The sequence below is a fragment of the Diceros bicornis genome, chromosome 4 (assembly GCF_020826845.1).
Source record: "Diceros bicornis minor isolate mBicDic1 chromosome 4, mDicBic1.mat.cur, whole genome shotgun sequence".
In the NCBI taxonomy this organism is placed as follows: Eukaryota; Metazoa; Chordata; class Mammalia; order Perissodactyla; family Rhinocerotidae; genus Diceros; species Diceros bicornis.
Window position 1 is genome coordinate 91,807,720 of NC_080743.1, and position 18,350 is coordinate 91,826,069.

The window sequence follows — 18,350 nt, forward strand, 5'->3', positions numbered from 1 at the left end:
ATACTAAGTTTAAAATCAAATATGTCAGTAAGTTCATTGAATGTAAATATAATTAATACTCCAATAAAAAGAAAAGATTGTAGAGCTAGTTAAAAAGACAAAACTCAATTATAATATGCTTAAAAGAGACACACCTTAAACATAAGGACTCAATTGAAAGTAAAAAGTTATACGATGCAAAATAAAGCTAATGTGGCCATACTTATATCAAAGTACATACTAGCAATAAGAAAGACATTTTATAATGATAATAAGGTTAATTCAATACGAAGATACAACAATACTAAATTTGTATGCATGGAAGAACATAGCCTCAAAAGATAGAGAGCAAAACTTGACAGAACTAAAAGGAAAAACAGACAAGTCCAAAATCATAGTTGGGAATTTTAGCACAATTTCATCACTAATGGATAGAACAGAAAACAAAAACAAAAATCCAGTAGCTATAAAGAAGATTAGAAAAGCACGATTACAAAGTTTATTTAATCAACACCAAAAGAGAGCATATTCAGGTCATAAGGCAAGTCTCAACAAATTTCAGAAGTTTTGAAATCATACAGAGCATGTTCTTTGACCATAGTGAAATTAAGCTAGAAATCAACACCAAAAAATAACTTAGAAGTCACCAAATGTGATGGGTCAAAGAAATCACCATGGAAATTAGAAAATATTTAAAACTAAATGGTAATAAAATATGACACCCAAATTTATGAAGTTACAATGCAATACTACTCAGTAATAAAAAAGAAGGGACTACTGAAATACTCAACTACATGGATGAATCTCAAAAGCACTGTGCTGCATGAGAGAAGCCAAAAGTATACACCGTATGATCCATTTATATTAAATTCTACAAAATGGAAAATAATCTATAATGGCAGAAATAAGATAAGTGGTTGCCTGGGGTCAGGCATGGGTGGGAGGATTGACTGCAAAGGAGCATGAGAGAACTTTTTGGGGTGATATAAATGTTTGGTATCTTTTTGTAACATATAGAATTTTATTGGAAAAGACAATCTACTTGATTTACATAATGATAAAACAATAAAGAATGCCAGTGTTCCTCTGGTTCTCTTATATTGAGGTATCAAAAACCCAAATCGAAAATACATGAAAAGCATTTTCTCATCTTTTTTACCATTCCCCTTTAGAATATGTCATTTCTTTTCTTTTTTTGGAAGTGGAAGCACTTTGTTTATTTCTTTGTATTGAGGTATAATTGATATATAACATTACATTAGTTTCAGATGTACAACATAGTAATTCAACATTTGTGTACACTGCAAAATGATCACCAACAATAAGTCTAGTTAACATTTGTCACCATACATAGTTATAAAAATTTATTTTCTTGTGATGAGAACTTTTAAGATTTACTCTTAGCAACTTTCAAATATGCAATTCAGTATTATTAACTATAGTGGCCATGCTGTACATCACATCTCCTGACATTAATTTTATAACTGAAAGTTTGTACCTTTTGACTCCCTTCACCCATTTCACCCACTCCCTGCCACTGGTAACCATCAATCTGTTCTCTGTATCTCAGAGCTTGCTTTTATTTGTTTAGTTTTGTTTTCTTTTCTTTGTTAGATCCCACATATAAGTGAGATCATATGGTATTTGCCTTTCTCTGTCTGACTTATTTCACTTAGCATAGCGTCCTCAAGGTCCAGCTGTGTTGTTGCATGAATGACAAGATCGGCAAAGTTTCACTCTCTTTTATGGCTGAATAATATTCCATTGTATGTATATATCACATTTTCTTTCTCTATTCATCCACTGATGGACATTTAGATTGTTTCCACATCTTAGCTATTGTAAACAATGCTGCAATGAACATGGGGGTACATATGTCTTTTCAAGTTAGTGTTTTCATTTCCTTCAGATAAATACCCAGAGTGGAAGTGCTGAATCATATGATAGTTCTATTTCCAATTTTTTGAGGAAGCTTCATCCTGTTTGGAGTATAGCCGTGCCAATTTACACTCCCACCAACAGTGTACAAGGGTTCCCTTTTCTCCATATCCTCACCAACACTTGTTATTTCTTGTCTTTTTGATAACAGCCATTCTAACAAGCGTGAGGTGATATCTCATTGTGGTTTTGATTTGCATTTTGCTGATAATGAGTGATGTTGAGCATCTTTTCAAATACTTGTTGGCCATCTGTATGTCTTCTTTGGAAAAATGTCTATTCAGAGCTTCTGCCCATTTTTTAATCAGATTTTTTTTTTTGCTATTGAGTTCTATGTGCTCTTTATATATTTTGGATATTAACCTCTTATCAGATATATGATTTGCAAGTATTTCCTCCCTTTCAGTAGGTTGCCTTTCCATTTTTTTGATGGTTTCTTTTGCTGTGCAGAAGCTTTTTAGTTTGATGAAGGTTTGGTATCTTGATTCTGGTGTAATTTGATTATGGTTACATAAGTGTATACATTTTTCAACATTTATCAAACTATATGCATAAAATGGATAGAGTTTATTGTATGTAAATTGAACCTTAATTATGTTGATTATAAAAATCAAAGCCTTAAGGCAGGAAAATAAACTTTATAAAAATGCATTTAAGGCAGTATTTAGGAGCAATTTTTAGTCTTTTATGAATCTATTAGAACAGGAAAAAGGCTAAAAAAAATCACTGATTTAAGCATTTTAAGAAGTTAAAACAAACAGCAAATTTAACTTAAAATGTAATAAATGAAACAAAAACAAGAGCAAATATCAATGAAATAGAAAGCAAACATATAACAGATAAAATCAAGAAATCCAAAAGTTGGCTCTTTGAAAAAATTAATAAAATTGATAATCAATACAATGCAACATCAAATCAAAATCCTCAAAGGTATTTTTTTCCCTCAAAAACTGCCAAGCTGAATCTAAAGTATGAAACTACAAGGGGCCAAGATAGTAAAAACAATTTTGAAGCAGAACAGTTGTAGGCCCAACACTATCAGATAATAAGACTTATTGTAAAGCTAGTGTAATTATAATAGTATGGTATTGGTACAAAGATGGATAACTACAGTCATGTGTCACGTAACAATGCAGATATATTCTGAGAAATGTGTCATTAGGCAATTTTGTCGTTGTGCAAATATCATAGAGTGTACTTAAACAAACCTAGATAAACAAACCTAGATGGTATAGCCTACTATATACCTAGGCTATATGGTACTAATATTATGGGACTACTGTCATATTTGTGGTCCATGGTTGCCTGAAACATTATGCGGCACAAAACTATAGCTCAACAGAATGGAATGGTCCATAAATAACAGGATTTTGATGAGATATATGCACTTCCATGTTTATTGCAGCATTATTCACAATAGCCAAAATATGGAAACAACTTAAATGCATATCAATGGATGAATGGATAAAAAAGATATAGTGTATATATACAACGGAATATTATTCAGCCACTAGAAAGGAGGAGATCCTGCCATTTGCAACAACATGGATAGACCTTGAGCACATTATGCTAAGTGAGATAAGTCAGACAGTGAAAGACAAGTACTGCATGACATCACTTATATGTTAAATCTAAAAATGTCAAACTCATAAAAGACAGAATAAAATGGTGGTTACCAGGGGATGGGGGGTGGGAGGATAATATTGATGTTCTTTAAGGGTACAAACTTGCAATCAGTAGTAAATAAGCCATAGAGATTTAATGCACAGTATAATAAATATAGACACCAATATTGTACTACAGCCAACAAACTTGCTAAGAGACTAAAACAATTATCCCAACTACTAAAAAGATAGGATAATTATGTAATGTGATGGAGGTGCTAAATATCACTACAATGGCAATCATATTACAATACATAAATGTATCAAATTAACATATTGTACATCTTAAATTTGCACAATGTTATATGTCAAATACATTCAATTAAAAAAACAAGCCAGAACTTAAAAAAAAAAAAAAAAAAGAATGGGCCAGATACAGACCATGACATATACGTACATGGATCTGATTTACAATAAGCATGCTGTAGCAATACAGTGAGGAAAGAATGGTTGCTTAAAAATAATGCTGGATCAATTGGAGATACATATGGAAAGAAAACAAACCTTGACTTCTACTTCATACAAAAAATCAATTGTTGATAGATCCTCAGCGTAAAAAGCAAAAGAATGAAATTTCTAGATTACATCAGAGAATATTTTCATGACTTTGGGTTAGGCAAATATTTCTTAAACAGGACACAAAACTAACTATAAAAGAAAAGATTAATAAAATGAGTCTCTTTAAAATTAATAGCTTATGTTCATCAAAAGATATCATTAATAGAGTGAAATAAGCAAGCCGTAGAGAAGATATTTGCTATATATATATCTAAAAAAGGACTCATACCCAACATATAGAAAAAATCTCATACAAAACATTAAGTGAAAACCCAATTGTAAAAATGAGCAAAAGACAAACAGGTTTGTCACGACAGAGAATATCCTAACGGACAATAAGCATGTGAAAAGGTGTTCATCCTCAGTAGCCAAAAGGGAAATGCGTATGAAACCACAATGAGATACCACTACACGTCCACCAAGATGGTTAAAATTTAAAAGTTTACCAAGGGTTGGTAAACATATAAAGCAACTAGAATTCTTATACACTGCTGGTTGGAATGTAAATGGTACAACTTTGAAAATCTGTTCAGCAATATCTGCTAAAGGTGAACATGTTCATACCTTTTGACCCAGAAATTCCATTCCTAGTATATACATAACAAAAATGCATACATACATGCACCAAAACATTATTAATACAAGAGTGTACATACCAGCATTATTCATAACTGAAAACTATATGGTGGTATAGCCATATTGTGGAGTATTATGCAGTGACAAAAATAATAAACTACTGCCATATAAAATAACATGGATAAACCTTACAGAAATCAGATTTGTGGCTACCAGAGGTTGGGGGATGGGGGAGGGGGAATTGGAGAAAGGTGGTCAAAAGGTACAAACTTCCAGTTATAAGATAAATAAGTACTAGAAATGTAACGTACAACATGATGATTATAGTTAATCCCACTGCATAATATATAGGAACGTTGTTAAGAGAGTAGACCCTAAGAGTTCTCATCACAAGGAAAATTTTCTTTTTATTGCATCTATATGAGATGATGGATGTTAACTAAACCTATTGTGGTAATCATTTCACAACATATGTAAATCAAACCATCATGCTGTACACCTTCAACTTATACAGTGATGTATACCAATCATTTTTTCAACAAAACTGGGGGAAAAAATGAAGACTCTGTCTTCTTACAGTCGGCTACAAGAAAAAGCCACATTTTGTAGCTGTGATATCCAATTTTCTATTTAATATTATTAGAAGTCCCTAGGATCTTATTAAAACCTTCAAAGGCCTTAAGCACTAAAGATATTACGAACTACATACGTAGTTCAAATAATTTTTAAAAAAGCAATCAAAACTTACATGAATGCTGACACTAACATAACTTCTGTCTAGAATTTCAGATTATAAAATTCTAGATGAAATCATTAAAGATGAACTCATTTTTCTTTTGTGGTGCCAGCAAAGCATGTCCTTGGTCTATCTTCTGAGTGATCTTGTATTGGCTGTCCAAGAAAACAAATAATTAAAACATTTACCTTGACTGGGAGCCTAAGTAACTCCAAGTACACTGCTGATGACACCACTGATGACCCTGATCTTCTCACTATTATTTTTTTTTTTTTTTTTTTTTTTTTTTTTTTGTGAGGAGATCAGCCCTGAGCTAACATCCGCCAATTCTCCTCTTTTTTTGCTGAGGAAGACGGCCCTGGGCTAACATCTGTGCCTATCTTCCTCCACTTTATATGGGACGCCGCCACAGCATGGCTTACCAAGCAGTGCGTCGGTGCGCGCCCGGGATCCGAACCAGCGAACCCCGGGCCGCCGCAGCGGAGCGCGCGCACTTAACCGCTTGCGCCACCGGGCCGGCCCCCTCACTATTATTATTCTTTAATAAGACATTTATATGCATAAGCATATAAGGTCATTTTCTTCTTTGCATTTTAGTTTTTAGCTTGGTAGAAAAATATTTTCTAGCCCTCCAGATTTCACTTATGATGATGATGCTAAGATTCACTTGCTGTTTAAATACTGTCCCTCTAACACTGAGAAAAGCCACCATAGTACAATGAACATGGACTTGGCAGTTAGACAGGCCTGCCTAGAAAGGAACACCAGTTTCATAGTTTCTTACTTGTGAGATATATCTCAACCTTCCTGAGAATTTGTTAGCCTAAGTATAAGAACAGTTTTATTTCCAGGATAATTGTCAAAACTACACAATATGATATGTGTAAAAGTGCCTAGCATAGTTTCTAGTACACAGGAGGTATTCAATAAATCATAATTTTTCTTCTTCATTACACATATACAATTGTACCAGTATTGTAGAAATACTACAGAATTTTAAACTAACAGATCTGGATTCAAGTTAGTCTCTGTCATTTAGTGGTTGTGTAATTTTAGGCTAATAATTTAATTTCTCTGGACTTTATCTATAAAATGCAGGAAATTCTACTGCCCTATGGAGTACCTATGGGGATCAAATAACAACATGTACAGAAGTGCTTTCTAAACCACAGTGCTTCACAAGTTTCCACTATTACTGTAGTGATTATATTGATCATCATCTGAATATTAGGAAGGGTCTTCAAGCCTTCCTGTATGGCCTGAAAGAATTAATTTTTCCTTATGGAAACTAATTTGTACGAGAATACTCCGCCATCCCCCAAGGTCTTCTGAAACCACTTCACTCACTGCTCACTAGGATGTGCTGGCAAAGCAGAGTGGCCCTAGGAGTTCAAAAGATTCCTTCCTCAGGCCCTCCCCATGGTTTAGCGGTTAAGTGCACGCGCTCCACTACTGGCGGCCTGGGTTCGGATCCCGGGCGCGCACCGACGCACTGCTTCTCTGCCCATGCTGCGGCCGTGTCTCACATACAGCAACTAGAAGGATGTGCAACTATGACATACAACTACCTACTGGAGCTTTGGGGAACAAAAGGAAGAGGACTGGCAATAGATGTTAGCTCAGAGCTGGTCTTCCTCAGCAAAAAGAGGAGGATTAGCATGGATGTTAGCTCAGGGCTGATCTTCCTCACACACAAAAAAAAATAAAAAAAGAAAATAAATTAAAAAATAAAAAATTAAATTAAAAAAAAAAAGATTTCTTCCTCAGCAGCCCCCTGTTGGGATCCACCTTAGAAGGCTGCTGCAATTCAAAGAAGCATGCCAGAAACTCAATGGAGAGAGGGGAGGTACAGAGAGAATAGAAAAGACCTGCTTGATTCTCCAAGAGCTACCTGATTCCCCCAAGGGACCGCTGTAACTAAAGCTCTTGGGTGCATTTTGATCCAGGGACACCTATCATTCCGCACCAAACAGCCTTCATTCTGGAGCCAATCAGATGCCAAGGATGTGAGTAGGAGGAGTCCCACAGGCTGCTCACATTGTGGGGTAAACCGGGCCATGCAGAGCAAAGAACAGTGGACCATACTTGTTCAGTAAATGCTGGCATTCAAATTAGGGATCATTTAGACACTCCAAGGAAGAGAACTATATTACGAGTAGTCAAATAAATAGAAAATTATATTGAAAATACTATCAACTCAGTAAAACATAATCCATCCCTATAACCACAAATACCCTTCCAAGTCTAGAAAACAATAGAAATAGTGCATGATTATATCTAATTTTACAAGAGTCAATGATCATTTGGATAAAAATCATGCAGCAGATCACTCTTTATTGGTATCAAAATAATACCTGAAATGCTTTAGTTCTTACATTACATCCAATCTTGTTTTGAGAAAAATATTTGATAAAACAAGGGTTAAGTTTATTTTTGTCCTTCCACAAACCATTATACTATCAAAGTATTAACCTAGATGAACAAAGGTATTGATCTCTCTATAATATATCCAATCCCTCCCATTCAATTCATAAGAGTAGCCTCTTTTTCAGAAAGGAATTGCTCTAATCAGAAAATTAGAAAAAAATATATACTTCAAATGAAACTGCACACCAAGAGTCACTTAGTCTATACTATTGTGAACAATATTTTGGCTGATTGCTATGACTGACAGGTCTTAGGTCTTATAAAGAGACATATATATCTAAAAGTAAATCACTAAATGCACTCCATTTCACATGTGCATGAAACATATCCAACAGAAAGTCAGGTAAAGTCTTCAAAGTTAAAGCACACTCCTTTATAGCTCTGGTATTGAGAAATAGAACTAATATCCAGCATAGGAATTAACCGTTAAATTCTGCATTCATCTGTTAACTTTCATGAAAATTTTTTTAAACAACAGTTAGAATCATAGCAAATTAAAATTGGAATAATCTTATTAGACCCCACACACTCTTACTGAGGAGGAAATCCAAAAAGTGATTTTCCCAAAGTCTTAGATCTGCTCAGGGGAAGAATCAAGACCAGAACCAGATCTCTTGATGTTCAGTCCTTTAAACTGTGCCAACCCATCTTCCAACTGAAAACAGATTTTACATCATGCATAAATTAGACAAGTGCTAAAGATACTTGGGGTGGTAGTATATTTTTCTTCCTTTCAAAAACATTATTTTAAAATATGTTATTGATCTAACCAATAGAAAAGACAGGAAGAAGGGAAGGAAGGAGGGAGGAAGGGAGGGAGGGAGGGAGCAGAGAGGGATGAAGGGAGGGGAGCCCAAACCCATTCGTTTTCAGAATCTTATGAATTCTATTATACTTTCCGCTCAACTTACACACATAAATTTATGACAACAGAAGATTCTTTGAACCATTTTGCTTTCCTCCTACTCTGAAAAAGATATTAAGAGGCAAAAACTGAAACTGACAGGGCCATTAAAACATGACAGCAAGTTTTTAAGTCTTCCCTGTAATCTGACAGTTGAGATCATTTCTCCTTTCACCAGAGCCACAGAAAACTTTTCAACTACAAAGTCAAACTTTTGTAACCTTGAAACCAGAGTTGATTTCTACACTTACTGCTACTGAAATTCTCTTAATTTCTGTCTCACTTTAAGAGCACAACATATTGTATTTCTAGTATAGGCTCCACTAATGAGGAGTTGTCAAAAATAAATGAGGTAATAAAATGTAAAAGTACTCTGTAAATTTGAAATTATTATAACACATGGAAGGCACTGTATAAAAAAAAGGTCTAGAAGTGTGTTGCTGATGTGAATAAGATGCACCATTCTTAGTGGTAAATCATAAGATGCATTTCTTTTACAATCAGGAGAAAGACAAGGATATCTTACTATCATTGCTTCACTTTACCTCTATAATAGAGGTTCTGGTCAGTGCAGTAGGACAAGAAAAAGAATAAGAAAAAAAAAACGGGGGCCAGCCCGGTGGCGTAGTGGTTGGGTACATGTGCTCCCCTTCAGTGGCCCAGGGTTTGCAGGTTCGGATGCTGGGCACAGACCTACACACTGCTCATTAAACCACGCTGTGGTGGTGTCTCACATACAAAATAGAGGAAGATTGGCACAGATGTTAGCTCAGGGCCAATCTTCCTCACCGAAAAAACAAAGAAGAAAAAAAAGAATGAGAATTGGTAAAGAAGAAGTAAAACTGTCCTTATTATAGATTATATAACAAAGCAGCTTATTTATATTATTAATGTTTATTCAGTTTTGTGCAAGGAATCCCGAATGGAAACTCAAAGGTATATTGCTGAGAGTGTGAGGTATGATACTGGATATTATTCTAGAAATAAAAATGATAGAATAGATAGACCACACTCAGTGGCCTTAAAAGTCACACATGCTAGCTTTTGAGGATACAGAATGAAGGTCATAAAATGAAAGAGTATGGCTCAAATTGGATACAAAAAGCAAAGGAAAGTGAGTGCACAAACTTGAGAAGAATATTCAACTCTAAATTACTCATAAGTATGCTATCCTATTTGTGAGTTATCACCACTACCAGAGGTGCCCCTGCATGAGCACTGGACCACTAAATAGTAGTAGATCAAGAGGAGAAGGAAGTGTGTTAACTACAAACCACATGGTCCGCATGGTAGGACCCCAGCAAATTCTGGTTTCTCCAACATTTTCTGATATATTCATCTCTGCCTCTCTTCCATTATCAAAGACTGTTGTGAAATTATGTTTAATATATATTTTAGTACAATGTTACAAGCCTTAGCAAATTTTATTTACTATCTTGAATTTTGAAATGTTTTTAATATGATTCTTTTGTTTTCTACATTTTCACAAAATTTAGTGTAACTTAAGCTAGTCGGTAATTATACGGTATCTTAGAGCTACATTTTTATAATATTCTTTACTCAGAATGAATATGTTTTAAAACCGTCTAATCATGTTACAAAACATATCTTGATAATATAAAATGGCTACAAAAGCTGTGTAAATGTACTAAACATTTTTTGGATTATTATCTGCAATATCAAAGCAAGGGGTATCAACTACTTTAAGGTACCAACTACTTAACTTTTTTTGTGTGTGTGTGAGGAAGACCAGCCCTGAGCTAACATCCAATGCCAATCCTCCTCTTTTTTGCTGAGGAAGACTGGCCCTGGGCTAATAGCCGTGCCCATCTTCCTCTACTTTATATGGGACGCCGCCACAGCATGGCCTAACAAGCAGTGCAGCGGTGCACGCCCGGGATCCGAACCAGCGAACCCCGGGCCACCGCAGCAGAGTGCGCGCACTTAACTGCTTGCACCACTGGGCCGGCCCCCAACTACTTAACTTTTATCTTGTGTTTAGCAATGTTTCAGATATTTCCCCTCTAAATATTACATAATGAGGCAAATACTATTTTTACTACAATGGAACAAAATTGTAAGTCACAGGCTGCAAGCACATAGAACCATCTGTTTTAGTTATGTGAAAAGAATATCTAGTATCAGAGAAAAATTGAGGGAAAAGTGACTGATTGGCTAAAAATATACTAAATGCTAGGGGGAAAATGCTGTTCCATATCCCATTAAGCCAGACCCCTCTAAATAAATTTAGAAACTGTAAATTTTGATATCTTCCTTACACAAGCCAGAAGCTAATTAGGTTGTAGAATTTCAAAATTGGTAGAAATTTTTTTAATTACTTTTTCCTTTTACAAGCATATAATGAATATATTATATATTTTTTGTGGTGTTCAATGGTTTTTGACATTTTAAAACTAGATGACATATCACTTTCCAGAAATCAGTACACTCTCAGATTTTAAGTTATTTATGCATTTCTAGCTCTGAATGATATATCCATATAAAAATAGATTTCCAATCAGTGTGTATATTTATAATCCTCCAAAATGGCTATATCAAGAGAAAAGAACAGAAAAAAGAAAAAAAAAGACAGAAGTGGGCAGAGGGCTAAACCACCAACATGCAAGATGGACTTGAATGAATGCCATGCCATTTGCAGAATTAAGCATCAATCTTGCCTAGTTAGCACACGCAGGCAAGTGCTTTTATAAGTGCCATCTAAAAAAAACAGTAAATATAAAATGACATTGATACGTGAGTATACTTCTGACTACCTACTAGCTAATCTTTGCTACTCAATAAAATACTAAATTTGATTATTCAGGAACTGATTACCTAACATCCAAATTAGCCACGGTGTTTGCTTTTTCTTCATATCATTACAAGATTTCTGTGTAGTTTACTATTGATTAACAATGTCTACTGGAATGGTAGAGGAGGACAATGTTGTGTATACCCACCACACTTTGCAGGGCATCTTAAGTTTGAGAATAAAGAGCAAAACTTTGTTTAACGGACTTTGTAATTTTAAGTCTTTGGCCTCAATTAGCACTGACAATATAAGATAACTATATATAATGAGTTAAAAAGTCATTCTATATTTCTGATATAACCTTGAGAAATTAATAATCTGATGACTATTCTCCACTAACAGAGACAGAATCTTTTGTACCCAAGCAGCACATTTTTACTGAAGATCAGGAAACAGTTTTCTTCCAAGCCTACTAAAAATGAGGGAGAAGAAAGATTTCAAAACGGGACATAAAAACTGCACAAAGAGGTATGATGTGACATAACTCAGAGTCTATCAACATCAGAGAATTTGCCAGTATTCAAAAACAGGTACCACACTGTTTCTGACTCTGGCTTAGTGTCAAAAAATTGAGACAACTGCCACATTATGTTGTCAGAAGGGCAGAGTCCTCGGGACTCCTGTGAACCTTACTCTAGTAGCCTGAGAGGACCTTCTGTTCCACTCCTGTGAGCAGCAGAGCCAAACTGAGGCCACACTGTGCCTCCTCCCTCACAACAAGGCACAGAACATGCAGCCAAAAAGTCACCTTCAGGACTCAGCACCGAGGATCTGGTATCGTAAATGTAAAGCACATGGCACAGTGCAAATAAGACATGAAGACAGAAAAAAATCTAAAAATCTTTAAGATGGGTTCCTAAAATATAGCCTTGGAAATGAGTTAGAAGAAATGAGGTGGAGGGCCCTACCTTGCAGATCTTGTAGAGTGATTCCTGGCCATCTCCTCCAGTATCTTTAAAGTAATCATGTGCAGGAAATGTACGATGAATATCTCGAGTAATAACACTCTCCTGGGCTGAGTCCTAAAAAAGAAAAAAAAAAGACCTGGTTATTAATTTAAAATTTCTTTTTAATTATTAAAACTAATATACACATATAGTAAAAAAAAAAAAAATTCAAACAGCACAGAAAAGTATGTCCCCTCACCAAAACAAAGCCCCTGCCTTCCATCCCAGACCCACAGTCCCATTCACTAGAGAGAAATAGTATCAATAGCTTCTTGCGTACCCTTTCATCCATTCCTCTATGGATATGTGAATGCAGGTTTATGTGAGGAGGAGGAGAGGGAGGGAAGTTGTATACACACATCTCCATCCTTTGCTTTCTGAAGCACAAACAGAAGTAAACTATATGCTCCTTTCATGTAATAGGATAACTTACAGAATATTCCTTATCAATACATGCAAATATATTTCATTCTCTTTAGGAGCAGCTATTAAAAACAATGAGGTACATCTGGATATGGATATATCATAATTTATTTAATATTCTCCTATTAATGATTTTTTTGCATTTTCTCTATTTATATTACAAATAATAACACTAGGAACATTTTTATACATACATGTTTAAGGATAGGTTCCTAGGGGTGGAATTGCTAGGTCAAAGGGTATATGCATACCCATTTTTGATAAAGGTGCTTTCCCTCCAAAGTTGTACTAATACATCAACTCCAAATACTCCAAACAGTGATAGAATATTGTTTCTCCACACCTGCCCAATACCACATATTATCTAACTTTTTAATTTTTGACAATCTGATAGGTGAAAACTCAGACCACAGTAATTTAAAAACTAAAAACATTATCAATCTTTCTCCTGATAGGTTAATTACCCAACTCACTCACTCTACAAAATAAAAAGCCCCAAAACTACTATATTAAGATGACATATGCGTTAAAGGCAAATCTAGAGATTTTTTTCAGATAGATTCAGGATCCAAAAGCTCAAAACTGAGTAAAATTCTAAGCCTTATAAAAAATTATTAATAATTCACTTGACGTTATTTTTATGCTATAAATGTTGCTTGTTTTATCTGTTTAAATGTCAGGAAAATAGAATGGGACTACTTCTAACAACCCTGGTGATGAAAGTATTTTGCACAATTTGAGGAAACATCAATGACTAGTATTGCAAATTAAAAGTATTGTTTAATATCTTGCTTCCATAAAGATTTAATCAAATTAATTCCTTAAGTTAAAATCAAGAAAGAAAAAAAATGTTTACTACATCAGTTACTTTAATGAATGCCATTTTCCTTTCTCTCTCTCGCTGAGAAGTATATAAGAAGCAAGTAGTTGATTAGCTCTAAGTTAAGCCAGTGCCTTCTCTTGCTTGCTGCCTTTTTCATTTCAGCTGCTATTTCATGCTGAGTGGTAATTAGATCTTATATCATGTAGAGAAAGGACACAAACTGAAAAGTTCCAAATTTGCTAACAAAACCAAACATATTACAAATCACTCCAGAGGAAACTCTGATGGCTTACAGGAATAGAATGCTAAAGCTGAATAAAAATGGAACTTTAAAAAATTGCCATAACTTAAGTAAAAGAATACATAGAAAGTTTATATTTATCAAAGTAAATGCAGTTTCTGATGATAAAGAAAATTTTGGGGTGAGAAAGGGGTATAGAATGAGGTAAATATAAAGGTACTGCATAAAGAGATATATTACGATATGTATGTTTTATCTGACCTGGTATGGAGTCTAAGTAGGGGTATCTGGTACCAGGTAGAAGCAAGTTTTCACAGCCCAGGTTTTCTCCAATAGAAGGGTTCTCTTTCCATATAGTAATAGTTTCCACTTACAGACTATTTGAAAAGATGACCAGTGAAAATGTTACTACTGCACTGCTGAACTATTTCAGGAACAAACATGTGCTGTGTGGTTCTCAGGATAACTCTTTTTGCATCTTTCAAGATGTGAAGGGAGAGAAATCATTGGACTATATTCCCTAGAAACTGCCTACTCATTTGGCATCATGCTGTGTTTAAATGTTACCAACAGTCTGATTCAGAAAAAGAGAAATTGATCAAAAATTTCTAGAAAGTAATTTTGCATAATATTGAGTAATTTTTTTCTGTGCATACTTGAATCTTCCTTGTTTGTTTTAAAAAAATAAAGGGCCAAAAATCAAATGAAATAAAAATCATCAACTTCTTCTTACTTAATAAACTTTCCCTTCTTAGGATTACTTTTAAATGCTTTCTACACGTGTGTTTCTAGAGTTTTCTTCTTGCACAGTAATCTCAGTTGGCTAAGGGAAACTTCACTTTACAGACTAAATAAGCTGTTTTTGCTACATTGTTCACTGATCTCTTTCATATAAGTGAAGGTCAAGAGGTACACTAGACTCTTATAAATAGACTAATATTAATGAAATTGTATAACAGACTAGAGAAAATAATTGTGTTTTCAAAGTGAAAGTAAAAGTTAATCACCTCACAATTACCCATACAGCTGAGAGTTCTAGGAACAGTATATATTTCAGGAATCCACACCTAATCCCTCAAATTCACTCACTCACTCATTCAACAAATATTTCAGTCAGGTAGTCACAAAACCTAACACTCTGTAGAGGGAGAATAAAACAATTTTTCTCTTCAATATTAATTTCTTTATTTTTAGACTTATTCCAGTTATAGTTGTCAATTTTTACAAGAAATAAAATGAACAGAGAAGAAGTACAAAAAAGAGGCCAAATAATTCTCCATCTAAATATCTGAAGTTAAAAGGTTTCATGTGAAAACGTTTTTTTTTTATATGACTGAAAACATTTTATAACACAACCAAAACTGATATGAGGTCATTTTCTTGGAAGGTCCCCATCAGCATAGTCTCCTGAAGTCCTGCCACTTATCTTCAGAGAGAGAATAGAGAAGAACTCACTCCTTCATGGGCAGCTACTTCACCAATATCCAGAGACTCACAACTTGACCCACAATGTACTTCCCAGTAGATGCATCTTGCATCCAGATCTCAGGCCCGTTTGGTGGTTTAATAGCTTTGGAGACAAATTCATTAGTTCTACTTTTGGCTATTCCACTTAATACCTATAGGCTCTCAGACAAGTTACTTGATCTCACTAAACTTCAGTTTCCTCATCTGTAAAATGGGATAATACCAAAATTCATGTTGTTTAGAATAAAATAACATGCGTACAGTCCTTAATACACTGCCTAGTACAGACTGAGCACTCACTAAAGAAATAAATAAAAATAATAATTATCATTCCCCCTTTTCCTTAAGAATCACATCTAACTGTTTAAATTTTTTGGTGAATATATATTTTAGACATCTTTCTGTATTTGTGCACTTTAAATAATAAAATAAACTACTGTTTTTCTTTGGATATCATTAACATTATGATTATGAAACCAATTCCCTTAGAGCTTTTAGCATGATAACGTATTAACGCATACATACCCTGTAAAATTTTCTGAATTTCCTATCATGTAACTTACGTGTCCTAAATTTATCCTTGTTTCACTTATTCCATGAATAAAAACAAAAGTGAACAATTATTTGGATCAAGTGATGTTTTTATCAATTGATACACACTCTGGCCCCAGCTTTGCATATATCCATGCAATAAAGAAAGATGCACACAAATATACCCAGAAGGATGATGGGAAAGACAGGGTAGAGTAGAAGCTAAACATACCAGAGCAGCTACCATTTCCATCGTTACTTTAGAATATGGCTTCTGAGGATCAGAGGAAGGCTGATGCCATGGTTATGGAGAGGACAAATGCCACTGTCACTATTGCATACCTCCCTTCTGGACCATCACCACCAAGAATGTAACTGGCAGGCAAAGTCCTTGAGATCATCTTCCATCTGCCTAAGGAGGAGTCAGGTTGGGTCACACACAAAAGCTGACTCAGACTAGAAACAGGGAGTGGTAGTGAGAGGTTTGGAAGAAAGTCTTAAAAGTTGAGTTTTATTCCCCCCCACACTCCTCACACTACCACCACATAGAAAATAAAATTCCTATTTAGTTTACCTTTCACGGATTTTCTTTAATTTCCAAACCACCAAGTCACAAGACTAAACATCTTCAAAAAAGACATCGATCTCTAGTGTGATAAAATCAAAGGTCCAACAGAGGATATAATTGAGCTCGTTGAAGATCAGTTTAAAACCAAACTAAGAAGTATGATAAGTAGCTTGATTAACTTTTGATCATTTTAAGTGGATTCAATTTACAGTTGCTATCAAGAATATCACATAAACTGTTCTTCCAGTGTAATGTATATACCCTGACATGTTTGTAATCCTTTTCATTCCTATTCAAAGGGAATCATCACTTACTTGTGCGTTGTGAGAAATAAATGAATACAGCATTCATGTGTCAACAAGTATTAGGACGACAGGTTTGGATGACCATAGCCTATTATTTTTTATAAAACAATTTCGGGGCTGTCAACAACTGGAAAGGTATTTTAGTGAGGAAGACTGTTTTCACATGTGACCTTAGCACCAGATGAAATGTAAAAGTAATGTCCCAATAAACAAACACCTTGACTGTACCTTGGTTTGCTACATTTTTACAACTATGACAGCATCTTTTCATATTAATCCCTAGTGTCAAATCCAAAGTATAACTGCATTTTCACTTTTCATCTACTACAAAATCATTTCAACTTTATAAGTACCACGCCAATTTGTTGGTGTCATTAAAAATGTCACTGTAGACCATGTCCAGCCACAATCTGTCAGCAGATAAATGATTCAGAGCTTAAAAAAAATTTGACCTTAGAACATGCCTTCTATTCTTACTCCACAATGATGCTCTTTTAGTTCTATGCTGGAGCTAGATCTACGGTAAAACATCACAAACTGGTCGGCTTACATGTCCCCGAAAGCAGGTGGGTTTGCAGTGGTGGGTCTGATTCATCTCCCTTGATGTTTGCCAAAAATCCAAAGACGCAGAGATGAAAGAAGAAAATATAAAAGTGCATTTTAGTTTCAAACGTGCTACTAAAGCCGTAAGCTAGAAACAGTATCACAAAAAGGTTGGATAACTGCCAGTCTTCATTCCTTGAATATAGGAGGAAGTCTCAGCAAAAGCAGAATAATATGGAAGCAAAGAAATAAACATCAACTAAATCACATTGTGAGCAAGCTGCTTCCCAGGCACTGCATCCACATATGCTGCCAAATGTCTCAGAATCAAAGCCTGATACAAAGGTCAAATTTATTAGCCATATTCTGGCTTCAACTAGAAAGAAATCTCTTCAGGGAGAGTAGCAACAATGAGAACTAAGGGCAAGGGGAAGAGAAGGGAGAGGAGGAAGTGTATTTATAAGAAGAGGCGATATACATGATGGATACCTTGATCCTGAAGGAAGTGCTGGACTGGAGTGGGAAATATTTGAATAGAATAAAGCATTTCTTTGGGACAAGAAGACTAAGAAGCACTGCAGCCTATGGGCACAGCTTGGATTTCCCAGAGATCCTAGGGAATCTAGGTCAAAGCTAGAGATGACTCTCTCTGATAAATATCTGGGGTTACTTTTAGACTCCAAATACACCTACCAAATGCATCAAGGGCCATATTTGGATATGTCCTCATTCCCAGGGTTGCTGACCTCTCATTGTCCCAAAATAAAAGTTCAACTGGAGCTTGATAGTCTTGGAAACTCATATCAACAGGCAATAATAAACCTTGCAACTCCTTGTAAAATGAAGCACAATAACTGAACTCCATGCTGTTATTGTGCAAAGTTAGATATATTTCTAACTTTGCATTA

The 18,350-nt window shown here is 35.0% G+C and overlaps 1 protein-coding gene across 4 annotated transcripts in view; it reads right to left on the bottom strand.

The window, feature by feature from the left end:
• RABGAP1L (RAB GTPase activating protein 1 like) overlaps window positions 1-18,350 on the bottom strand; it is a 689,292-nt gene that overhangs the window by 284,618 nt on the left and 386,324 nt on the right. For all 4 annotated transcript variants that reach the window (XM_058540018.1, XM_058540017.1, XM_058540020.1 and 1 more), the window contains one exon: window positions 12,503-12,616. In XM_058540018.1, the coding sequence (XP_058396001.1) occupies window positions 12,503-12,616 (114 nt within the window). The remainder of the gene's footprint in view (window positions 1-12,502; window positions 12,617-18,350) is intronic.